We start from the raw sequence: 27,534 nt of genomic DNA, 5'->3' as shown, positions 1-27,534 counted from the left end.
ATCTCTACGATCGTCTCCATGGGAGAATAGCAGCCTGCATTGCTGCGAAAGGTGGATATACACTGTACTAGTGCCGACATTGTGCATGCTCTGTTGTCTGTGTCTATGTGCCTGTGGTTCTGTCAGTGTGATCATGTGATGTATCTGACCCCAGGAATGTCTCAATAAAGTTTCCCCTTCCTGGGACAATGAATTCACGGTGTTCTTATTTCAATTTCCAGGAGTGTATTAGCAGCCATAATCTCTGCAGGGAACTAAACGTTGATATCGGCATAGTTTTAAACCATTTAGATAACTCTCTTTTGTAATACATCGATTCCATATGAACTGATGGTGGATCAAAATTCCATGTGCGAAAAATAGCTGAAGCAGTATAAATTTTCACTAATTTTTAAAACTACTCATTACGGGTAATAAATTCTGCACTGTCAAGGAGACTACTGCAGCATGATATTCTTCCTTTCGCTTCTCCCAAAAGGAATCTACAGTCATATGGCGTCTCCGCATCTGTCATACCTGGTTAGCCTACAGCTTTATTTTGTGTGACGAGGCACCGCCACATTGTGGTTACGGAGTCTTACAGACAGTAGTTCATATCTTGGTGTAACACCTGCTCCTTTTGGCTCTGCATGCTAATCATGGACTTCTGGACTCATTGCCACATATATGGGCGGTCAGTTCCCGGATGGTTGACCTGGTTCTGAGTTTTCTTCGTGAAAGTGGTTTTTATTCTCAGTTATAAGGGGCAGCTGATTGGGGAGTGGGCGTCTCCCATTGTATGCTAGGTCTGGGGGTTCCCCGACCCTACTTCCTCAACCAAGCTACTCTTTCACCCCTCTTTTTTCTCTGTTTTAATTACTTTTAGATTCGATTTGCTTCCTTTCTGTCGCACCTAACTTTCTGTTCTAGGTGTCGCACTCTGTTGAACAGTGGGCGCTCTTGACTGAAATGGATCGGTGGTGCGACAGCTGTAGGTAAGACATTACCTGTCGCATGCAGAGCCCTGGGAATGCCCACCTGCTGACTTCCGAATTTCCTTCATCTTGCTTTTACTTTGTGTTATTGACGGTACAAAAGATGTCCATTATGTTTTTATCTTTCTGACTTTTACTATTATGAATCGCCTGACTAGATCAGAAAACGTTCTCAGTGGACATCACTACTTCTGGCTTCTGGATGCACTACTCTTGGATCGAGGGACTGATGATCTCGTTGTTTGGTCCTAACCCCCCCCCCCCCACCCCCACCCCACCCCCGCCCCATCTAACCATTACAGGTAACAAAATTTGGCAATGCAGGAGAATGATGTACAAAAAATAGGTGTTTGAAGTTAGATGAAGTTCTGAGAACGAAAGAAAATCGAAGACTGACGCAACAGGATTGCCGCTTTGTGTGTAGAGGAGGGATGGGTGTAAAAAAAAAACAATTCGTTCCCAAAAATCTCAAACATCTTATTATAAACTCTGTTGTTAACAGCAGAATAGATAGCACCAATAAATTTAGAGAAATCAAGCAAACTGATCAATAAGAAAGGCCCTGCGCCGCCATCTAGCACACCAAAGACAAATCCACACATTCCTTGCGACTCTCAAAAACCGAGGAAATTTGCCATGCCGATATCTCATCCTTACTGTCTTGAGGTGGCAAATTTAATGGCGCACTATTCTCATAATTCGATATGCTATCATGTAGAAAAATAGTGCTCAAAGGAGTCGCATCATGTGGGATGCAGTGGCTACCTCAAGCCGGCGCTTACAAGCTGGATGAAAATAATTGGAGTGGCAGTAGAAATGATTTTGGTAGTCTTCACTCTGAAGGGGTCTGATGCAGCTCTCCACACTAGCCTGTCCTGTGCAAGTCTTTTCATCTGTGCAACCTACATCCCTTAAAACCAACTTACTGTATTCAAGCCTCTCCACTTTAACCCCCCCTCCCCCCACACCACACCACACACACTTCCCCACATTTTTCGCCCAAGATGGAAACACAGTAAACCCTCCTGTAGCCAGTTCACTTTCGCATATGATCATAGACTCGCATAACTGTACACCATCAGAGACCATTTTATGCATTGTTTTACCAACTTTATGTGGTTTTAGACAATGGCCTTGCCGCAGTGGTAACACTGGTTCATGTCAGATCACCAAAGTTAAGCGCTGTCGGGCTTCGCTAACACTTGGATGTGTCACCATCTGGATCTGCCGAGTGCTGTTGGCGAGTGAGGTGCACTCCGCCCTTGTGAGGCCAACTGAGGAGCTACTTGACTGAGAAGCAGTGGCACCGGTCACAAAAACTGACAATGGTTGAGTGGGTGGTGTGCTGACCACATGGCCCTCCATATCCACATCTGGTGACACCTGAGGGCTGAGAATGACACGGCGGCCGGTCGGTACCTGAGAATGGCACGTATTCGTCACTGGAACTGCACTCAGTGTCATCATCATTATCAGTTGACTCACGTGCACTTTCTTCTACAAGATGATTAGTCCACATTCCCACTTGAAATAGCTGTAGATGTGAGAATTGGTGACAATACGAAAAATATCCCTCACTATCAAACCATAGTCTTCATTCGTTACGCCACATGATTATTTACGATATTGCACATCATTTGCCACAGTAAACTCAAAATGCCCACATTTATAATTGCTCACTCTGGCACCACAGGTTCAAATTGCTCTGAGCACCATGGGACTTAACTTCTGGGGTCATCAGTCCCCTAGAACATAGAACTACTTAGACCTAACTAACCTAAGGACATCACACACATCCATGCCCGAGGCAGGATTCGAACCTGCGACCATAGCGATCGCGCGGTTCCAGACTGTAGCGCCTAGAACCGCTCGGCCACCTCAGCCGGCTGGCACCACAGGAAACATTTATAAACTATCAGAGATCTCTAAGTTACGTAGGTTATGTTATATACAGACGTCAAATATTTGTTATATCTACACAAAATTGTAAATACACAGCTGATGTAGTAGGTCTCCAAATGAAATTAGCTTTTCAGCTAAAAATGTCCAGACGTCTTTTGCTGTTCGTTCCAAGGGCGCCAGGTTTTTAAAAAAATAGCGTTTAGGATCTGGTATTGGAGAGAATAATCTTTAGACATCATGATACACTGAATCAGAAAAGTCTTGAATTTTTTCTTGAAATAGTGTAAAAAAGTTTACTTAAGTTCTTTTTGACATGCAACTGACATTCCACTTCATTCCAAAGATGTTCGATTGGGTTCAGGTACAGCCTCTGATCAGAACAGCAAAAGGAGCTAATGTTCTCCACACCACAACGTCAACGTCGTCCTGACAGGAGCATTACGAGGCTGATGCAGAAAAGCCTCGTGTTAACTACTACTGTGGTGTCATTATTATACAAGTGTCATTTTTTTTAAATTTACCCTTCGACCAAAACTAATGGTCCAAACCTAAACCACGTAAAACAGGCAAAGACCACCACACACTCTCACCAAATTTCAGTCTGCAACACCTTGACTGGCAGTGGGTTAACACTGCTATCAGTTGTGTAAACAAAGAATTGGTTGGGTTGCTGCTGACTGCAGAAAAGATTTACATCTGTGGTACATCTGTTACCTCAACTGGGAGATGAGAATATACTTTTTTCTATTATTCCGTTCCGAAACTAATGTGACTACTGAATCGATCTTGATTGCTCGTCTTCCTTTGCAGTTATACAGGGTTATTCATAAATACCTCTGGGTTTCCAGAGGACGACTACATGAAAACTACGAGACGCAAAAAAAAGACAGATAATTAAAAGTAGAGAGCAATTCTTCAAGTTTTTATCTGACATTGAAAGTGGTAAATGTCAGCCTGATAGTCAAACTCTTGCTATACACGTTCCAACAAATCATGGTCGACATCAGTGACCACACATATTATCCTTTCCTGCAGTTCTTCAAAGTTAAGTAGCAGTGGAGCCAGAATCTCACGATCTTTCATAACCCCATAAGAGGATATCACGTGCAGTTAGACTAGATGACCGCGATGGCCATTGAAGAGGGGAGTCATGATGGGAAGCATGTTCAGTCCAGTGCTGAGGCAATTCGGCAGAGAAGTAATCAAGAACTTCTGAAACAAAGTGTTGTGAAGTATCGTCTTGTTGCAAAATCAAGTGTCCGGTGTCTTGCTGTAATAGTGGCATAAGTCACTGATGCAGCATGTCCACAGGTACACAAAGCCAGTCACAGTTTTCACCGCAAACAAAAATTATGCAAAAACATTTGAAGAGGACATAGCAAAAAGCGTTAACTTTATGTGAATCACGAATGTGTACCACAGTCCCACGTGGATGTTGTGTGTCCAAAGCACTCACATTCAAACGATTCACGTTTCCATACCCATGAAACGTGGCTTCGTCGTTGACAACTAACATCTGTGAAAACCGACTACCACCAGTAGCATCTGCAAGTCGCAGCAAAATTCAGGACGAAGCTTGTTGTTCCGAGTAGTCCCTGCATGTAACGACTACAGCCTCTATGGTTTTACATGCAGACGTTCGCGTAGAATGCGCCTGACAGTTGACTTCAGATCTCACGTTTCATCGATATCTTCGGGTTCCTGACGAATGGTTTCCACATATCCTCCACCTTCTCTGCTGACAGTCCCAGATGGCCATTTCTCTTTGCGCCATATAAACAGCCACTCTCACGGAGTATGTTTTACTGCCCATGGATTGTTTTGTCCATTGGAGTTTTCACATGAAATATGGTACGAAATCATCGCTGAACCATCGTAATTGACTCATATTTAGCGAATTAAAGAATACACAATGCACACGTCGTCCAACTGTACGCAATTCTGTGTCACGCCTGCCCTCTTGTGGTGCACTTGACAACTTCGCAATGGCGCGTATTACGAATCGAAACTTGGAGAGATGGTCTATCCACTGATATGTAGCATTTTGCTGTATGTCTTGTAGTTGTCACGCAGTCGTCTTTTGAAACCCCGGGGGTACTTATGAATAATCGCGCAGCTGTTCTATTGGGGATAGATCTGGGGATTTTGCTCGCCACGGGAAGTACCTCAAAATCATGTAGACAGTTCATAGAGACATGTTCCATCTGTGGAACAGCATCGTTCTGTAGGAAAACGGCACCTCGTTGCTGTCGCACAGGAGGTAACAAATGAGGTCGCAGGATATTCGTGACGTACTGTTGTGCCGTCAGACTTCTCTCAAGCATTACCAGCAGTGACCTGGAAGACATATCCGATGGCTCCCCATACCTTGAAGCTAGTTCTAACACCGCTGTGCCTTTTCAAAACATTGCAAGAATGGGACGTCTCACCAGGTCAGTAAGTCTAGTAAAGACATTTGAAGACCAAAGCCGGCCTCGGTAGCCGAGCGATTTTAGGCGCTTCAGTCTGGATCTGCGCGACCGCTACGGTCGCAGGTTCGAATCCTGCCTCGGGCATGGATGTGTGTGATATCCTTAGGTTAGTTAGGTTTACGTAGTTCTAAGTTCTAGGGGACTGATGACCTCATATGTTAAGTCCCATAGTGCTCAGAGCCATTTGAAGAAGACCAAAACAAATTGCAAAACGATTTAGGAAAGTTATCTGTATGGTGCGAAAATTGGCAGTTGACTCTAAATAATGAAAAGTGTGACGTCATCCGCATGAATGCTAAAAGGAATATGTTAAACTTAGGTTATACGGTGAATCAATGAAATCTAAATGCCATAAATTCAACTAAATACCTAGGTATTACAAGTACAAACAACTTAAATTGGAAAGAACGCATAGAAAATGTTGTCGGGAAGGCGAACCAGAGACCGTGATTTATTGGCAGAACACTTAGAAGATGCAACAGATCTACTAAAGAGACTACCTACACTGCGCTTGTCCGTCCTCTTTTGGAGTACTGCTGCGCGCTGTGCGATAGGAAAAACAGTGCATCGAGAAATTTCAAAGAAGAGCAGCACGTTTTGTATTATCGAGAAATTGTGGAGAGAGTGTCACGAACATGACACAGGATTTGGGACGGACATCATTAAAACAAAGGCGTTTCTCGTTGCGGCAGAGTCTTCTCACGAAATTTCAACTACCAACTTTCTCCTCCGAATACGACAATATTTTGCTTACGCCGACCTCCGTAGGGAGAAACGGTCATCGTAATAAAATGAGAGAAACCAGAGCTCGCATGGAAAGACGTAGGTCTCATTTTTCCCGCGCGCTGTTCTAGAATAGAATAATAGAGAATTATTGAGAAGGTGGTTCGATTAATCCTCTGCCAGGCACTTAAGAGTGATTTGCAGAGTAGCCATGCAGATGTAGATGTAGATTTTGCTGTCATATTCGCCGACGACAGTCTTCCGAAGTACGGCAGCACTGCGATTCATCGGTTGAACGCAATATGATCCCATTCCTCTGCAGCCCATGATTTCCGGTCACTGCAACACACTACCATACACAGGCGTTTGTGTTGTGGTGATAACGGCAGACTACGCACAGGACGATAATTCCCTCGTCTGGGTGCTGTTAGTTTCTGACCAAGGGTTCGGGATGACATAGAACGTTACAAGGAGTCCACTACTTGTTCTCGGATAGCAGGCGGAAATATGAAGGGGCTGCGATGAGCTTGATGCCCAATATGGCCATCGTTCCTTGTGGTGGTCAGACGTGTTCGACCCCAACTCTGACGACGAGTATGCCTGCCCTCACGGAATCCCAGTTCGATTTTACAAAGAATACTCTACGGCATGGCCCCTTACATAGCTTGCATTTATCGAGGATCTCTCGCCCAGCACAAAGACCCAACCCACCGGAAAAAAGGGCAGGTGACTCCAATATATAAGAAGGGTTAAAGAACAGACCTGCCATGGACCTTGCCGTTGGTGGGTAGGCTTGCGTGCGTCAGCGATACAGATAGCCGTATCGTAGGTGCAACCACAACAGAGGGGTATCTGTTGAGAGGCCAGACAAACGTGTGGTCCCTGAATACGGGCAACAGCCTTTTCAGTAGTTGCAGGGGCAACAGTTTAGATGATTGACTGATCTGACCTTGTAACACTAACCAATACGGCCTTGCTGTGCTGGTACTGCGAACGGCTGAAAGCAAGGGGAAACTACAGCCGTAATTTTTCCCAAGGGCATGCAGCTTTACTGTATGGTTAAATGATGATGGCGTCCTCGTGGGTAAAATATTCCGAAGGTAAAATAGTCCCCCATTCGGATCTCCGGGAGGGGAATACTCATGAGGACGTCGTTATCAAGAGAAAGAAAACTGGCGTTCTACGGATCGGAGCGTGGAATGTCAGATCCCTTATTCGGGCAGGTAGGTTAGAAAATTTAAAAAGGGAAATGGATAGGTTAAAGTTAGATATAGTGGGAATTAGTGAAGTTCGGTGGCAGGAGGAACAAGACTTTTGGTCAGGTGAATACAGGGTTATAAATACAAAATCAAATAGGAGTAATGCAGGAGTAGGTGTAATAATGAATAGGAAAATAGGAGTGCGGGTAAGCTACTACAAACAGCATAGTGAACACATTATTGTGGCTAAGATAGACACGAAGCCCACGTCTACTACAGTAGTACAAGTTTATATGCCAACTTGCTCTGCAGGTGACGAAGAAGTTGATGAAATGTATGATGAGATAAAAGAAATTATTCAGATAGTGAAGGGAGACGAGAATTTAATAGTCATGGTTGACTGGAATTCGATAGTAGGAAAAGGAAGAGAAGGAAATGTAGAAGGTGAATATGGATTGGAGGTAAGAAATGAAAGAGGAAGCCGCATGGTAGAATTTTGCACAAAAATTTTGCACAGAGCATAATTTAATCATAGCTAACACTTGGTTCAAGAATCATGAAAGAAGGTTATATACGCGGAAGAAGCCTGGAGATACTAGAAGGTATCAGATAGATTATATATAGTGGTAAGACAGAAATTTAGGATCCAGGTTTTAAATTGTAAGACATTTCCAGGAGCAGATGTGGACTCTGACCACAATCTATTGGTTATGAACTGTAGGTTAAAACTGAAGAAACTGCAAAAAAGTGGGGATTTAAGGAGATGGGACCTGGATAAACTGACAAAACCAGAGGTTGTGCGGAGTTTCAGGGAGAGCATAAGGGAACAATTGACAGGAATGGGGGAAAGAAATACAGTAGAAGAAGAATGGGTAGCTTTGAGGGATGAAGTAGTGAAGGCAGCAGAGGATTAAGTAAGCAAAAAGACGAGGGCTAGTAGAAATCCTTGGGTAACAGAAGGAATATTGAATATAATTGCTGAGAGGAGAAAATATAAAAATACTGTAACTGAAGCACGCAAAAAGAAATACAAACGACTCAAAAATGAGATCGACAGAAAGTGCAAAATCTCTAAGCAGGGATGGCTAGAGGACAAATGTAAGGATGTAGAGGCTTATCTCACTATGCGTAAGATAGATATTGCCTACAGGAAAATTAAAGAGGCCTTTGGAGAAAAGACAACCACTTGTATGAATATCAAAAGCTCAGATGGAAACCCAGTTCTAAGCAAAGAAGGGAAAGCAGAAAGGTGGAAGGAGTATATAGAGGGTCTATACAGGGGCGATGTACTTGAGGACAATATTATGGAAATGGAAGAGGATGTAGATGAAGGTGAAATGGGAGATATGATACTGCGCGAAGAGTTTGACAGAGCACTGAAATACCTAAGTCGGAACAAGGCCCCCGGAGTAGACAACATTCCATTAGAACTACTGACAGCCTTGGGAGAGCCAGTCCTGACAAAACTCTACCATCTGGTGAGCAAGATGTATGAGACAGGCGAAATACCCTCAGACTTCAAGAAGGATATAATAATTCCTATCCCAAAGAAAGTAGGTGTTGACAGATGTGAAAATTACCGTACTAGCAGTTTAATAAGTCACGGCTGCAAAATACTAACGCGAATACTTTGCAGACGAATTGAAAAACTGGTAGAAGCCGACCTAGGGGGAAGATCAGTTTGGATTCCGTAGAAATGTTGGAACACGTGAGGCAATACTGACCCTACGACTTATCTTAGAAAATAGATTAAAGAAAGACAAACCTACGTTTCTAGCATTTGTAGACTTAGAGAAAGCTTTTGACAATGTTGACTGGAATACTCTCTTTCAAATTCTGAAGGTGGCAGGGGTAAAATACAGGGAGCGAGAGGCTATTTACAATTTGTACAGAAACCAAATTTCAGTTATAAGAGTCGAGGGACATGAAAGGGAAGCAGTGGTTGGGAAGGGAGTGAGACAGGGTTGTAGCCTCTCCCCGATGTTATTCAATCTGTACATTGAGCAAGCAGTAAAGGAAACAAAAGAAACATTCGGAGTAGGTATTAAAATCCATGGAGAAGAAATAAAAACTTTGAGGTTCGCCGATGACATTGTAATTCTGTCAGAGACAGCAAAGGACTTGGAATAGCAGTTGAACGGAATGGACAGTGTCTTGAAAGGAGGATATAAGATGAACATCAACAAAAGCAAAACGAGGATTATGGAATGTAATCGTATTAAATCCGGGTGACGCTGCGGGAATTAGATTAGAAAATGAGACGCTTAAAGTAGTAAAGGAGTTTTGCTATTTGGGGAGAAAAATAAGTGATGGTGGTCGAAGTAGGGAGGATATGAAATGTAGACTGGCAATGGCAAGGAAAGCGTTTCTGAAGAAGAGAAATTTGTTAACATCGAGTATAGATTTAAGTGTCAGGAAGTCGTTTCTGAAATTATTTGTATGGAGCGTAGCCATGTATGGAAGTGAAACGTGTACGGTAAATAGTTTGGACAAGAATAAAATAGAAGCTTTCGAAATGTGGTGCTACAGAAGAATGCTGAAGATTAGATGGGTAGATCACATAACTAATGAGGAGATATTGAATAGAATTGGGGAGAAGAGGAGTTTGTGGCACAACTTGACTAGAAGAAGGGATCGATTGGTTGGACATGTTCCGAGGCATCAAGGGATCACCAATTTAATATTGGAGGGCAGTGTGGAGGGTAAAAATCGTAGAGGGAGACCAAGAGATGAATACACGAAGCAGATTCCGAAGGATGTAGATTGCAGTAGGTACTGGGAGACGAAGAAGCTTGCACACAATATAGTAGCATGGAGAGCTGCATCGAACCAGTCTCAGGACTGAAGACCACAACAACAACAACAACAATCCCTAACTTCAGTCTGCTGCAGAATCCCTTAACATATTCTCAGTTCGAATATAATAAACGTCCTTGAAACTGAGAAGCTTATGTCCACGAATCAGCATGGTTTCAGAAGGCATCGCTCGTGCGAAACTCAGCTTGCCCTTTTCTCACATAATATAATGAGAACTATGGATGAAGGCTGTGTCCATATTTCTAGATTTCCGGAATGCATTTGATACAGTGCCCCATAGCAGTCTGTTAAGAAAGGTACGAGCATATGGAATAAGTTCACAAGCCGGCCGCTGTGACCGAGTGGTTCTAGATACGTCCGTCCGGAACTGCGCTGCTGCAACAGTCGCAGGTTCGAAAACTGCCTCAGGCATGGATGTGTGTGATGTCCTTAGGTTAGTTAGGTTTAAGTTGTTCTAAGTCTAGGGGACTGATTGCCTGAAATGTTAAGTCCCATAGTGCTTAAGAGCCATTTGAACCATTTGAATAAGTTCACAGACATATGAGTGGCTCAAAGACTTCTTAAGTAATAGAACCCAATATGTTGTCCTGGACACCGAGTCTTCATCAGGGACAAGGGTATCATCAGGTGTGCTCCAGGGAAGTGTGGTAGGACCGCTGTTGTTCTATATATACATAAATGATTTGGCGTACAGGGTGGCCAGCAATCTGCAGTTTTTTTGCTGATGATGCCGTGGTGTACGGTAGGATGTTGAAGTTGAGTGACTGTAGGAAGATACAAAACGACTTACAAGGGGAGGCCGCCAATTGTGAAATTCAGATTCGATTCATACTGCGCATAATAAAAGCTCATGGCCAGAGGTGTAATGTGGCAAAGCACCAAGATGCACTTCTCAGCCGTTGTCGAGAAAATCGACAGTTAAAAGAAACCGTTGCGGTGAAATACTCTCTATGATTAACTGTTTTCCACAACGTCGTGGCGCAGCGGTAAGCGCTCGGGTTTGTAATCCGAAGGTCGCCGGATCGAATCTCGCACCATGCAACTTTTTTTTTAGTATTTTTATTTTTTGTAATTCAAATATATATATATATATATATATATATATATATATATATATATATATATTTTTTTTCCCGAAAATCAGTTGCAACAATTATGCATATAATAAGTTGTTGAAAGTCGTTTGTCGTGGAAAAACTGGCGACTTCGAACATCATTATGTTTTCCGCAAACAAAGTTGTATTTCACAAATGTTATTAATTGTCTTCATAATGTTAACCGCGTATAGTTAACGGAAGACGTAGAAACGATATTCCGAAACGAATACGTATAGCGTAAGTCAAACGTTCGAATTAGAATAGAGACCCCACGAACACAAATTCGCTGTGGCAGGTATGAAATATAAACTCCGTTACTCGCTCGTTACACTTGAAGGACAGATGTTGAATGGGCCGAAACGAGCAGCCGTATAACAGCTTAGTTGCCTGCTAACTTCGAAAGAAGGTAGATGCGGTCCCTAGCGCAACTTATAACATCGTCGAAAATCAGTGCCGACGGGAGAGCTTTGTTACACCCTGTTAAAAAACGGAAAAATGGAGGCGGTACAATTGGAGAGCGATCCGCCTTCACCAACATGCATAAGCAATTCATTAATAGTATATATATATATATATATATATATATATATATATATATATATATATATATATGAATTACAAAAAACTATTATTAAAAAAAATTGCATGGTGCGAGATTTGATACGGCGACCTTCGGATTACGAACCCGAGCGCTTACCGCTGCGCCACGACGCTGTAGAAAACTATTAATCGTAGAGAGTATTTCACCGCAACGGTTTCTTTTAACTGCCGATTTTCTCTACAACGGCTGAGAAGTGCATCTTGGTGCTTTGCCACATTACACCTCTGGCCATGAGCTTTTATTATGCGCAGTATGAATCGAATCTGAATTTCACAATTGGCGGCCTCCCCTTGTTAGACAAAATTTCCTGTTGGTGTGATGAATGGCAGTTCGGATACAGTATTACTTGTGACTTCTGAAATTTTCCCGGCGTATTTCTTCTTCCAGTAATTTACGGGTTTGCGGCCGGATCCCATCAAGATTCTGCCACTATATTCGTCTATTAACCTGAGGATGGCCGAAATATCGTGGCAGAATGCTGATGGGATCCGGCTGCAGACCCGAAAATTATTGGAAAAAGAGTATTACTAGCGTGCTGCTTGACACAGTCAAGTCCCTTAAATATCTGGGCGTAACTTTACAAAGCGATATGAGATGGGACGAGCATGTGAGAACTGTGGTAGGGAAGGCGAATGGTCGACTTCAGTTTAGTGAGAGAATTCTAGGAAATACTGGTTCACCTGTAAAGGAGACCGCATATAGGACACTGGTGCGACCTATTATTGAGTATTGCTCGAGTGCTTGGGATCCGTACCAGGTCGAATTGAAGTAAGACATCGAAGCAGTTCAGAGATGGGCTGCTAGATTTGTTACTGGTAGGTTTGAACAGCATGTAAGTGTTACGGAGATGCTTCGGGAGCTCAAATGGGAACCCCTGCAGGGAAAGCGGCGCTATTTTCGAGAAACATTGTTGAGAAAATTTAGAGAAGCAGCATCTGAAGATGACTGCCGAACGATTCTACTGCTGCCAACATACGAGGGTCACTCCAAAAGAAATGCACACTATTATTGTAAAAGTACAGTTTTCATTCTGCATGTGTGAAAGTTTTACAGTGTGTAGATAGATCCTTCCTGCTTGTTTTCAAACTTAGTTCAACCTGTTCCCGTGAGTGGCGCCGTCACAGCATGTCTTCAAGATGGCTGCTACACTTGACGTTCGTCAGAAGCAATGTGCTGTCATAGAATTCCTGTGCTGTGAAAACGAGACAGTGGGAAATATCCCTAAGAGGTTGAAAAAGGTGTATGGAGATGCTGCTGCCGATCGCAGTACAGTTAGTCGATGGGCAAGCAGATTACGTGATGAAAGTGGGCACGGCAGTATTGAGGATTGTCCTCACAGCGGCATGCCTCGTACTACACATACTCCAGACAATGTGCAGAGAATTAACGAATTGGTGACTGCTGACAGATGCATCACAGTGAACGAATTGTCACGCTACGTTGGGATAGGGGAAGGAAGTGTTTGCAGAATACTGAAAGTGTTGGCGTTAAAAAAGGTTTGTGCCAGGTGGGTTCCCAGGATGTTGACAGTGGCTCAGAAAGAAACAAGAAAAACGGTATGCAGCGAACTTTTGGAACAGTACCAGAATGGTGGAGATGAATTTCTTGGAAGAATTGTGACAGGTGATGAAACATGGCACGAAGAGGCAATCAATGGAGTGGCATCGTGCAAATCACCCAAGAAAAAAAAAAAAATCAAAACCACACCTTCTGCTGGAAAAGTTATGGCTACGGTGTTTTTCGATTCCGAAGGACTCTTGCTTGTGGACATCATGCCAAGTTGAACCAGAGATGTCTGATGCATATGTGAAGACACTGAAGAAACTTCAAGCTCGACTGAGCCGTGTTCGACCATCGGCAAAAGCACGATGTTTTGCTGTTGCACGGCTACATGTCACTCAAAAAACCATGGAAGCGATCACAAAACTCGGATGGACAACACTGAAACACCCGCCTTACAGTCCTGACCTGGCCCCATGTGACTATCATCTCTTTGAGAAACTGAAAGACTCTCTTCGTGTAACAAGGTTTGAAGATGGTGACTCCCTTGTGCACGCTGCCAAACAGTGGCTCCAACAGGTTGGTCCAGAATTTTACTGTGCGGGTATTCAGGCGCTGGTTCCAAGATGGTGAAAGGCAGTTGGGAGGGATGGAAATTATGTGGAAAAATGAAAATATTGTTCCTGAAGGATGTATCTACACACTGTAAAACTTTCAAACATTTAGAATAAAAGATGGATTTTTAAAAAAATAGTCTGCATTTCTTTTGGAGTGACCCTCGTACATTGCACGTAAGGGCCATGAAGATACGAGAAATTAGGGCTCATATGGAGGAGGCATATAGACAGTCGTTTTTCCCTCGCTCTATTTGCGAGTGGAACAGGAAAGGAAATGACTAGCAGTGGTACACGGTACCCTCCGCCACATACCGTACGGTGGCTTGCGGAGTATCTATGAAGATGTAGAGGTAGATGTATGTAGTCCGACATTTGGCCGCTGTCACATCCGAATGCCCCGAAAATGTGGAAAACAGACATGAGGCCCTTTCAAAGTCTGCCAGGAGCTGATCTTGCTCATACGAGTACGTGGCATCTCCCTGCCCTTCACAGTGATCACTCAACATTTGACGCTGTTCTCACCTCTTATACATCCTACCAAGCTTGGTAATAATACTAAAAAACGAACAACACTAATGCAGTCTGGTAGCCATCCTATCTGTCACGAAAATTGCAACTCTTATCTATCATTTACATAGTCGCCGATGGTGTGTACATGTACGAAGTACCCAGAAGACATGGTCAGATGTCAATGGCGACCTGTAACCATGTCTTCTGGGTGCCTCACTTTTTTTGCTAGGCATTGTATTTAATGAATTATGACTGTACCAACTCTAGCTGATGTTAAGGGGCAGGTGTAGTCTGGCGGGCTCTTACTATCCTAAGTAGAAATTAAGGTGGAGGTATGCTAGTGTACCTGAAGACGAATATGTCAGTGGGGCTTCATTGTCATGACGTTGGTGAATTGGACCTTGAGCCAAATAGACTTGGCCGCTTACCTAAGGCTCGAAAATGGGTGCAGAGGCAGATTTATCGTTGCAAGGTGAGGGGACGTGATAAGGAAAATGTTGTTTTGTTTGTCTTACAGTGCTGACAACTCATGAACGTGTGTCCCTGGTACAAGTCAGCTGCTATGGTATACATTTTTGATAGAAGTCAAATGGATTCGAGACTGTCATCTTCGAATGCGGCACATATTTCTAGCAAAGAATATGAAATTAAATTAAGGCTGTTGCAATAGGCGCATGGAGTAGAAGAAAAATGAAATTCAAAACATGTGGTATACATTTGTGACCCTGTCTCATATTGCATCGTCCATTTAAATGTAAGTAAACTTACTGTTATTAACCAACAACATTTCGCCACGTAATTTCAGTGTCACTGCAGTGTCACGTGGCATGTACTCGACAAATGTCTGAAGTAGTTCTGGAGGGAATTGACACCATGAATCCTGCAGGGCTGTCCGTAAATCCGTAAGGGGAAGAGGGAATGGAGATTTCTTCTGAACAGCACGTTGCAAGGCATCGCAGATACGCTCCATAATGTTCGTGTCTGGGGAGTTTGATGGCCAGAGGACGTCTTTAAACTCAGAAGAGTCTTTCCAGAGCCACTCTGTAGCAATTCTGGACGTGTGGGGTTTCGCATTATCCTACTGGAATTGTCTAAGTCCGTCTGAATGCACAATGGACATGAAAGGATACAGGCGATCAGACAGGATGCTTACGTACGTGTCACCTGTCAGAATCGTATTTAGAGGTATCAGGAGCGCGGCCCATCCCCTCGGAGGTTCGAGTACTCCCTCGGGGATGGGTGTGTGTGTTGTTCTTAGCATAATTTAGTATAAGTAGTGTTTAAGTCTAGGGACCGATGACCTCAGCAATTTGGTCCCTTAGGAATTCACACACATTTGAACACAGAGGTATCAGGGGTCCCAAATCACTCCAACCGCACACGCCCCACACCTTTACAGAGCCACCAGCAGCGTGAACGACATCTGCTGCCGTCCATGGATTCATGTGGTTCTCTCCATACCCGTACACGTTCGTCAGCTCGATACAATTTGAAACGAGATTCATGTGACCAGACAACATGTTTACAGTCATCAGTAGTCCAATGTCGGTGTTGACGAGCCCAGGTGAGGCGTAAAGCTTTGTGTCGTGCAGTCATCAGGGATACACGAATGAGCCTTCGACTCTGAAAGGCCATATCGATGATATTTCGTTGAATGGTTCGCACGCTGACACTTGTTGATGGCCCAGCATTGAAATCTGCAGCAATTTGCGGAAGGGTTACACTTCTGTCACGTTGAACAATTCTCTTCAGTCGTCGTTTGTCCCGTTCTTGCAGCATCTTTTTCCGGCCGCAGTGATGTCGGAGATTTGATGACCGCTACCTACGGATTATGGCTCGGAGGAACCCCGACAGCAACGCTACCATGTTGAATAATGCTTTTACTGCAACCACAGGACATCGTGTTACAACTAAAACTGTGCGCAATACGCTGCATGATGCGCAACATCACTCCCGACGTCCATGGTGAGGTCCAGCTCTGCAACCACGACACCATGCAGTGTGGTAGAGATGGGCCCAACAACATGCTGAATGGACCGCTCAGGATTGGCATCACGTTCTCTTCACCGATGAGTGTTACATATAACTTCAACCAGACAATGTGTTCGGAGGCAATCTGGTCAGTCTGAACGCCTTAGACACACTGTCCAGCGAGTGCAGCAAGGTGGAGGTTCCCTGCTGTTTTGGGGTGGCATTATGTGGGGCCGAAATACGCCACTGGTGGTCATGGAAGGCGCCGTAACGGCTGTACGATACGTGAATGCCATCCTCCGATCGATAGTGCAACCACATCGGCAGCATATTGGAAAGGCATTCGTCTTCATGGGCGACAATTCGCGCCTCCATCGTACACATCTTGTGAATGACTTCCTTCAGGATAACGACATCGCTCGACTAGAGTGCCAGCATGTTCTCCAGACATGAACGCTATCGAACATGCCTGGGATAGATTGAAAAGTGCTGTTTATGGTCGACGTGACCCACCAACCACTCTGAGGTATCTACGCCGAATCGCTGTTGAGTAGTGGGACAGTCTGGACCAACAGTCCCTTGATGAACTTGTGGATAGTATGGCACGACGAATACAGGCATGCATCAATTCAAGAGGACGTGCTACTGGGTATTAGAGGTACCGGTGTGTACAGCAGTCTGGACCACCACCTCCGGTGGTACAACATGGTTCAAATGTCTCTGAGCACTATGGGACTTAACTTCTGAGGTCATCAGTCCCCTAGAACTTAGAACTACTTAAACCTAACTAACCTAAGGACATCACACACATCCATGCCCGAGGCAGGGTTCGAACCTGCGACTGTAGCGGTCGCGCGGTTCCACACTGTTGCGCCTAGAACCGCTCGGACACCCTGGCTGGCGGTACAACATGCAATGTGTGGTTTTCATGAGCAATAAAAAGAGCGGAAATGATGTTTATATTGATCTCTGTTCCAATTTCTGTACAGGTTCCCGAATCGAGGTGACGCAAAACTTTTATTGATGTGTGTAATAAGATCGGTACATACGCGGCCCGAGTTGTCGCTCTGAAATGTCAGTATTGGCTCTTAAGCAAAGAAGTTGGACGACCACTGTTTAACAGGGACAACTTCGCTATTTTTTCCCTTTCTTTTAACTGCTGTAGTGACTGATTTATACGAAAATGTTTCAAAACCACCATAGTTTCACAATTTGTGGAAGCGTGACAATTTAAGCAAACATTTTTACACCACGTCATAAACATGGCAGAGTTGCCTGCTGCGTTAAAACATGTGGAAACCAGCAAATAATACGAGAAGAAAGTTTATCTGAACTATGAAACGTGCGTATTGAAAAGATATGTACATATAAATATCGAAAACTTAAAACAAGTAGCTTCAAATTCACACAGTTCTGAATTCACAGAAAATTCTACAATTTCACCAGAAAAGGGAAATTTTCCCCAGATTTCATTGTAAGCAGCGTCAGTTATACCCATAATGCCTAGTAAACTGAGCAATGTTTGGGATGTTGCTCGAAGAAACGATACCTCGTACTTTCCGTAAAATCGTCAATGACTTATTTGAGACACTTTTCATCCTCATCAATGCTCAGTTCAATTTGGCGCCATAGTGTCTTTGAATTGCAGCCCTTCCCGTTATTTTCAATGGTTCTAAGTGACGTATTATACCTTTCAGCTGCCTTTCCACTGCTCTTTTCCTAACAATGTAGAGACAGCAAGTTGCAGAGTGATGTCGTCATAATTTTCATGAGTGCTCCCTCACAGCTTGGTCTTAGTGCTTCTTGGCTTTTTAACAACGCGACACACTAAAGAAACACGGAAAAAGTAGAAGAAAATTATGAAATTCTAGTTTGGCAAAGTTATCCCATTTCCAAATGTTCAAATGTGTTTGAATTCCTAAGGGACCAAACTGCTGAGGTCATCAGTCACTAAACGTACACACTACTTAAACTAACTTACGCTAAGAACAACACACACACCCATGCCCGAGGGAGGACTCGAACCTCCGGCGGAAGGGACCGTGCAATCCGTGACATGACGCCTCAAACCGCGCGGCCACTCCGCGCGCCTATCCCATTTCCAGCAAGGTCTTGTGCAATATTGACAAGTGATATTGTAAAAACTAAATGCAGCATAATATTTACACGCAAAGGTGATTCTGGAAGACAATTATATGCTTTAGTAAGCAATATAAGTTTTAACTCGAACAAAAAACTGTGCTCAGTAGTAGGAAAGCATAAATCACACCCATCTACCAGAAGGGTAGCAGAAGGGATCCACAAAATTACCGTCCCATACCCTTGACATCCATCTGTTTTATATAGCATAATATATCATGAGCACGAACGTAATGAGGTATCTCGAACAGAATCACAACCTACGTGCCAATTACTGTGGATCCCAGAAACATCTGTCGTCTGAAACACAATTCATGCTTTTCTCACACGGCATTCTGAGTGCAGTGAACCATTGGAGTCAAGTAGATGCAGTATTCACTGACCTTTAAGAAGCATTTTAGTCAGTAATAATTTGCTCAAAACTGTCTCCTCCAAGACGAAAGCTAAAACACCGAGAAACTTCTGTTATCGTGTGACTAAGCTGAGAATGCATAAAATGACCTTTGTTAAACGTCTTCCTTGTGTGATGCAAACATTGGTACCATATAGTTTAGTTCAGGAACGTGGCAGAGCATAAAATATATACGTTTCCAAACTCCAGTAAAGCTTTCCCAGTTAACGATACGTAAAAACGCTTAACAACCACTACCTCGAATCCCCGTACATCCATCGTTCGATAGATCATGGGATGACAGCTGTTACTGCATCTTTATGTAGTGAGAATGACTCCTTTAACAGATTCTGTCAACTTAGAACTCCAGTTCCTTTCAACAGTCTAGTTGATGTGCTGCCACCATCTACACTCTAAGGAGAAAGGAAGGTATGCAGGAAGTAGAATGGCTGACTTCACGACTACTTCTGACATATAGAACTGCTATAATTTACATTTTCATTTACTGTGTGATATTTAGGATAGCGGACATAGATTTTTTGTACCGTCTGTTACATGTATAATGATGATTAGCTAGTATTCGCGTGATCACAGATATCATAGATGTGAGTAGATTCTAGTTCCTTCCAATAAGTTTGAACATCATGATTAATACGAATGTTTCACTGTCAGTAACAAACCTCCCGCACTGCTGTTCGTGTGAACCTCCAGTTGTCGCTGTCGGGAGGCGTGTACGCGACGTGCTCGTAGCGTTTATATTAGGACTTCCTTTATTCATGGCTGCCACGCGTATAGAGTTACAAATATTCTTCAGTCGGCCACGGTGGCCGAGCGGTTCTAGGCGCTTCAGTCCGGAACCGCGCGACTGCTACGGTCGCTGGTTCGAATCCTGCCTCGGCCATGGATGTGTGTAATGTCCTTAGGTTAGTTAAGTTTAAGTAGTTCTAAGTTTTAGGGGACTGATGACCTCAGATTTTAAGTCCCATAGTGCTCAGAGCCATTTGAACAAATATTCTCAGTCCGGAGCTCGTGGTCGTGCGGTAGCGTTCTCGCTTCCCACGCCCAGGTTCACGGGTTCGATTCCCGGCGGGGTCAGGGATTTTGTCTGCCTCGTGATGACTGGGTGTTGTGTGCTGTCCTTAGGTTAGTTAGGTTTAAGTAGTTCTAAGTTCTAGGGGACTGATGACCATAGATGTTAAGACCCATAGTGCTCAGAGCCATTTTGAAATATTCTCACATGGTCGCATACTTAGTTACATAGATGAAATAGAGTAAGAGATCGTAAACAGACCAGTGTAATCTTTTATGATTTAAACAGTGATTCTGTCCTATGTTTGTCGTGTTTTGCAGCACGAATAAATACTTAGCTACCTTAACTACTTGTTATGTTTTCTGTTCTAGTGTTACATTTAGACACAACTCATACAAGGATATGTTATGCGTAAGTGGGAACAAGCGTTTGAGCTGTTTTGCCAATGGTGCGTGAATTATAATACTGTCTTCCTCTACGTCGTCCGAACAGGTCTCGGAAGGCCCCAGGGTAACGACCGACCGCCGTGACATCTTCAGCCGGTAGGCGTCACTGAATGCAGATAAGGATGGGCATGTGGACAGCACACCGCTCTCCCGGCCGTTTTCTCTTTTCGTGACAGGAGCCGCTACTTCTCAGTCAAGTAGCTCCTCTATTGGTCTCACAACGGCTGAGTGCAGCCCGCTTGCCAACAGCGCTCGGCAGCCTGGACGGTCACCCATCAACTGCTAGCCAAGCCCGATAGCGCTTAACTTCGGTGACCCGACTGGAACCAGTGTGACCACTGCGGCAAGGCCGATGGCTCTCTCAGTTATAAATGCCTCCTTTGTTCAGTGGCTACCATGCGTGCAGGAGTACCCACACCAGTTAGTAGTTCGCACATTAACTCACGTAGGCGAAGTGAGTAGAACACCGTAAATAGCCGTTGTAATGTATTACAGTACGAGTAATGACTCTGCCCTGAACTGATGGCGCCGGCCGGGGTGGCCAAGCGGTTCTAGGCGCTACAGTCTGGAACCGCGCGACCGCTACGGTCGTAGGTTCGAATCCTGCCTCGGGTATGGATGTGTGTGCTGTCGATAGGTTAGTTAGGTTTAAGTAGTTCTAAGTTCTAGGGGATTGATGACCTTAGAAGTTAAGTCCCATACTGCTCAGAGCCATTTGAACCATTTGAACTGATGGTCTTTACCATATGATTAAACGATTTAACTGCCTTGGCTGTACGTTAAATTTTTGTTTTATGATACATTCGGGTACGACCTGATGCAAAGGACGCGTTACGCGCCACACCATGTGAATGTTTAATATCACTGACACAAGAGAATTGCAGCAACCCCGCTCCCCCTTCCCCTCATAAGGTTGATATAGACCAGTATGGTTCAACGGTCTGCTGAATAACCTCTTGTGCATCTAATTCCTTGTTTAGTTAGTCAGGTGGTTGCGTCTTCCATTGCTCAGTCGCACAGTACGGTATCCGTTATGATGTGGAACGTGTCAAGTGCACAAGAAATACATGTGTGCATTTACTGTCTTATCTAGTGTGATACATATACACTATGTGATCAAAAGTGGACACCCCCAAAACATACGTTTTTCATATTAGGTGCTTTGTGCTGCCACCTACTGCCAGGTACTCCATATCAGCGACCTCGGTAGTCATTATACATAGTGAGAGAGCAGAATATGGCGCTCCGCGAAACTCACGGATTTCAAAAAATGGTTCAAATGGCTCTGAGCACTATGTGACGTAACTGCTATGGTCATCAGTCCCCTAGAACTTAGAACTACTTAAACCTAACTAACCTAAGGACAGCACACAACACCCAGTCATCACGAGGCAGAGAAATCACGGACTTCGAACGTGGTCAGGTCATTGGGTGTTTTTGTCATACGTCTGTACGCTATATTTCTACACTTCTAAACATCCCTAGGTCCACTGTTTCCGATGTGATAGCGGAGTGGAAACGTTGAGGGACACGTACATCACAAAAGCATACCGGCCGGCCTCGTCTGTTGACTGACAGGCCGCCGACAGTTGAAGAGGGTCGCAATGTGTAATAGGCAGACATCTATCCAGACCGTCACACAGGAATTCCAAACTGCATCAGGATCCACTGCAAGTACTATGACAGTTAGGCGGGAGGTAAGAAAACTTGGATTTCATGGTCGACTGGCTGCTCACATGCCACACATCACGCCGGTAAATGGCAAACGACGCTTCGCTTGGTGTACGGAACGTAAACATTGGACGATTGAACAGTGGAAAAACGTTGTGTGAAGTGACGAATCACAGTACACAATGTGGCAGGGTGTGGGTATGGTGAATGCTAGGTGAACGTCATCTGCCAGCGTGTGTAATGTCAACAGTAAAATTCGGAGAGGGTGATGTTATGGTGTGGTCATATTTTTCATGGAGGGAGCTTGTACCCCTTGTTGTTTTGCGTGGCACTATCACAGTACTGGGCTGCATTGATTTTTTAAGCACCTTCTTGCTTCCCACGGCCTGTGGCGGAGTGGTTACACGACATAACAATCCCTGTAATGGACTGGCCTGCACAGAGTCCTGACCTGAATCCCATAGAACACCTTTGGGATGTTTCGGAACGCCGACTTCGTGTCAGGCCTCACCGACCGACATCGATACCTCTCCTCTGTGCAGCAGTCCGTGAAGAATGGGCTGCCTTTCCCCAAGAAACCTTCCAGCACCTGATTGAACGTATGCCTGCGAGAGTGGAGGCTGTCATCAAGGCCAACACCATATTGAATTCCAGCATTACCGATGGAGGACGCCACGAACTTGTAAGCTATTTTCAGCCAGGTATCTGGACACTTTTGATCGCATAGTGTATGTTGTAAGTTGTCTGATTATAGTACGACTTTTTTCTTTCCGCTTTACATCTTTTTTGCCCTGTGGAAAGTGGGAAAATGTTCGGAACAAAAAAAGACGTTTCTGTTTCTTAAATGCTATAGTTTAACCTCCAGCATGTGACCAGATGGGAGGAAACGCAGATGCCAACTTAAAAACGCGAACAACTGTTACATAAAAAATGAGACGTGAACTGTTTTATAATCTACAAATAACACATATCAAAACAAAATTACGTCATTCTAGATCCCACTGATGACGCCTTAAAGTGAGAAAAGGCGAAACGCTTCTGGAAGAAATAAAATACAGTGCAGCAAGAGAAGGCGTTTTTAATTTACAAAACAAATATTTGTGTGCCATCTGCGGAGGATGGCCACGCAAACAAACTCGGAATTGTATAGTCAACGTATCATTAATTATAAAGGCACTATAGATACTTTGATACTGAATTTTGTACAGTTGCGGCAGAGATATACTACATTCAGAGGCGTGAATAGAGTGTAATACGTAGGGACTTCAAAAAGTAAGCATTTTCGTCCCACGCTAAGAGAATTGCGCAATAAGAGTGGCACATAAAGAAAGTACATGTTCCGGATTTCCTAATCCCTAAGGACACAGATCTGCTGCGGTACAGAAAACAGGTGCATCACAGTGTGCGATTGAAATGGTGCGGCAAATGGAAAATTACTCCAAAGTTGAAGTACGCGAGACGGTATATATCTTATGGGTAAAACATCTAAACAGCACACAAGTACACAACGAAATTCTGGCGATATGAGGACAAAATTAAATGTCGTATCCAGCCGTAGTGAAATGGTGCCAGCAATTTGACGAGGGCAGCAGATACGTGGGTGACGTTAATCTTGCACTGTGCGATTTCCATCTTTTCGGCACGCTGAAAGAACCTCCGGGGCAAAAAAGATTTTCCAACGATGAGAGAGTTAATATAAAAAGTTCTCGAATGGTTCCGTGACCAAGAAGCGAATTTCTATCAACGAGAAATTGGACGTTTGGTAGAACGTTCAGACAGTTGTTTGCAGAGACTCGGTGACAATGTTGAAAAATGACGTCGTGTCTATGAGTCACTTTGCTGTAATACGGAGGTTCGCCGTACAGCGTTAACTGAGCACACAAATAACGCTATATCGACGATCCCTTCTAATACAGCAAACCCGACTGGCACCGTTATAAAACAAGCTACACTGCATAAGGCCAGGTTCTCATTCAAAATTGTCAAAAATCCGATTTCTATTGCATCTTTTGAAAAGTATACGTGCCTAGAATATTGGGACGAACAGATTTTTTAATTCGTGCATTACAAAAGTTTCTACAGCCCATTGTTCGAAGCAGTGTTACGGCCGCCCTGGGATGCTCTTAGCCGGAGACACCCGGCTCACCTAGAAAACTTGTGCCGTGACGCACGTTCACAAAATGATTTATATTGCAGCATGCTTGCAAAAATATTCGTCGAGAAACCTGACAAGCAACATGTGCAGGCTGCCGAAAGCAGAAGATCCAGCTCAACCAGATTGACTTTTCTCAACAAGAAGTACGAGGGAAGTGCTCTCCAGGAACAATTAGAGTTAGAAGAAGGGTTGGTGTACGGTCCTGGAATTGCAGACTAAACGTAAGTAACGAAAATATTTTTTTGGTAAAATTTTGGTCAAAATTGGTTAAAACATAATTTTTGGTTTGTCATATTGGATTAGCCATTTTTAATTTAGAAAATCTAACTTCAGATTTGTTTTCAGCGACATTAAAAATATGTAATAACATGGTGGTGGTGGTGGTTAGTGTTTAACGTCCCGTCGACAACGAGGTCATTAGAGACGGAGCGCAAGCTCGGGTTAGGGAAGGATTGGGAAGGAAATCGGCCGTGCCCTTTCAAAGGAACCATCTCGGCATTCGCCTGAAACGATTTAGGGAAATCACGGAAAACCTAAATCAGGATGGCCGGAGACGGGATTGAACCGTCGTCCTCCCGTATGTAATAACATGTACAGTAGTTTTTATGCAAATTGAGCTGATAATACGTATGCTTTAAACAGGTTTTTCTCGAGTAACGATTTTTCAAAACTGCGTGCAGCATAAAATAGAAACGGTTCAATCTATTAACATCTCCCTCTGACCCGCGAAAAGTAAACACTTTTCTTGAGAACTTACATATATAATATATGAAATTTGTTAATATTAACTGTTTTTAAAGACATAAACAGAGAAAAAAGTCAAAAAATCGAACTTCAAGTTCAGGGTAGCCCATTATCGTTAAATTTAAGGTTGATTAATTGTGATTGGGTATAAGCTCCCATCAATTTAATGTAGTGTCGACTGATGTTATCCATTTTTTATTTCAGGTAACTGTGCGCAGTCTGCGTACTTCAGACTCGCTGGCCCTTGATCAGACCATAATTACTGGTGCCATTTTGCTCTTTTAAGTTAAATATCTAAAATAAAGTTCGAAGTATGGTCAATTATATCCCCCAAACAGATCCTTTGTATGTCTTTTCGTTGCCTCAAAAAAAGTCCAAACTTTGCCTATTTTTTTGCTCATTTCAATGAGAACGTGATCTTAAACAGGGAAACCGGACACACAAGACAGAAACAACTCCACATAACGAGCGGCCAATTTGATAACAATTTTTTATTTGTTTATTGGCTTTCGGGACGTGTCCATACAGCCATCTCAACAGTGGAATGTCAGCTATGACGATACAAACGTAAGGACAACACAAGACCTAGTCCCCGAGCGGAGAAAATCACCGACCCAGCCGGAATCGAAACAAGGCCATTTCGGTTGGTTATAATCAAACTGACCACTCAGATGACGACTTTGTATGTTACAGGTACGCTGACGCTGCAGCAGACCCAGAAGACTTCGTCGGAGACAAGCTACAATGGTAATACATCTCCACTAACATTGCGTAAGACTGTCGTCACTGGCCAAAACCCGCCAGTAGCTCTACTACCCGCCTAGACAATCGCAGAGGCCTTTTTCCCATAGTACTTGCCATGCCACTTTTTCCCCCTCTGCCCTTAAAAACCACTGCCCTTCATTTTCTTTCTGTCAACTGTCCCCTAGGTAGGACGGCATTAGTGCGTAATTGTGCCCAGACATACGGGCACTGGTCCCCTCCCCCGAATCAATCAACCAGTCAACAGCATCACAGACCCGCACCCGTGATGCCTACATTTGAATTTTCACCATATTGCAGAGGTGACAGTAGAACTTTTGCGCTGATCACTATGCTAATGTCGGCGTGGATGGCTCCACTATCTTAAAAATGTGTCACTTCGAAGTGTCGTGCAGCATAAAATGGAAGTTGCTTGGCCTGGCATAAATAATGTGTAACTCACTTTTTGAAGTGCCCTCGCTTAACATTGAAACTGATTGCAAATGAAATAAGACCTGTAAATACAGCTAAAGGTGTCATCCGTACTACATAAAGTCATTACATAGAAGCCTGGTAGAATTGGTACCATTAAGAAGTTAATTTTATTGGTACTTGTTATTTGTTTTAAGATAAATTGGTGAAATGAAACTGGCAGCAAGAGATGAAAAAGAGTGTGTTGTAGGAAGCTTACTTGTGCGTGCGGCAGCGCTCACGCGCGTTGGTGGCCATGAGCACGGCGGTGGCAGCGGCAACTAGGACAGCTGGTCCACTGCGGCGGCTCTGCCCAGCGCGCTATCTGCGCAATTATCTCCAACAGCCGCTAGTTAAGCAGCGCTCTCGCCGCCCCAGCTGCACTGCAGCCGTGCCCACGGTCACCAGACAAATTTAAATTACCTTTGAGATGCGCAGTATAGACCTCTCTCTCTCTGTCTCTCTCTCTCCCCCCTGCCGAGGGGATCTTCTGGGAGGTGCATCGAGTTATGAGCTCCCACGCCTGCTTATAGTGTGGGTAGGCACCTATCACACCCTAAAATTGTAGGTGCGAATGCGGCCACGTTTTTCAAATATTGCCTGTTAAAGTTTGGGCAGCTCTCTATACACAGAAATCTTTCACTATTGTGGAAAGTGGGCGAGTAGCCGAGTGGCCAGCCGGCACGGTAGCTCAGCGTGTTCGGTCAGAGGGTTAGCTGCCCTCTGTAATAAAAAAAAAACTGAGTTAATGGATCAATAATGAACTTCAACGGCCGTCAGGTGACGTCCGCCACGAACAATTGCAACGAACTATAACGAACAAATTAGATTAAAAAAAAAGTGTGTTCGGTCAGAGGGCTAGTTGCCCTCTGTAGTTAAAAAAAAAAAAAAAAAAAAAAAAACTGAGTTAATCGATCAACGGCGAACTTAAACGGGTGTCTTACGACGTCCGCACCGAGCAGATACAACGAAAAAAAGTGGCAAGCGAGGTAGACTCCCGTTCAAGCGACCCTGGTTCAAAACATTTGTGCTTTCGACACCACGAACATTGTACGAATGCACATTCATTTTCGTCGCAATCGCATCTGTATTTTCTCAAGTCCGCAGGAAACGCAACTGCATTGACGTTGTGGAATACTTCTTTTTGCGATGGATCTAGCATCGCGAAAACAAAAGTAGCATAGACGGGTCTCGAACCAGGGTCGCCTGGACGGGAGTCTAGCTCGCTTGCTACTTTTTTTTTTTTTCGTTGTTGATCGTTGTGGTGTTTGGTCGTTGCGGACGCCACAAGACATCCGTTAAAGTTCGATTGTTGATCCTTCCACTCAGTTTTTTTTATTACAGAGGCCAACTAGCTCTCTGAC

The 27,534-nt window shown here is 43.9% G+C and overlaps 1 protein-coding gene across 1 annotated transcript in view; it reads right to left on the bottom strand.

Annotated features, from left to right (window-relative positions):
* Positions 1-26,504, bottom strand: part of LOC124555259 (basic helix-loop-helix transcription factor scleraxis-like) — an 87,409-nt gene extending 60,905 nt beyond the window's left edge. Inside the window, exon 1 of the mRNA XM_047129128.1 lies at positions 26,391-26,504. Coding sequence (XP_046985084.1) covers positions 26,391-26,428 — 38 coding nt within the window. The 5' untranslated portion in view covers positions 26,429-26,504. The remainder of the gene's footprint in view (positions 1-26,390) is intronic.
* Between the last annotated feature and the right edge of the window lie 1,030 nt (positions 26,505-27,534).

Source organism: Schistocerca americana, chromosome X (genome assembly GCF_021461395.2).
Source record: "Schistocerca americana isolate TAMUIC-IGC-003095 chromosome X, iqSchAmer2.1, whole genome shotgun sequence".
NCBI lineage: Eukaryota > Metazoa > Arthropoda > Insecta > Orthoptera > Acrididae > Schistocerca > Schistocerca americana.
This window is presented reverse-complemented; position numbering and strand designations above follow the sequence as displayed.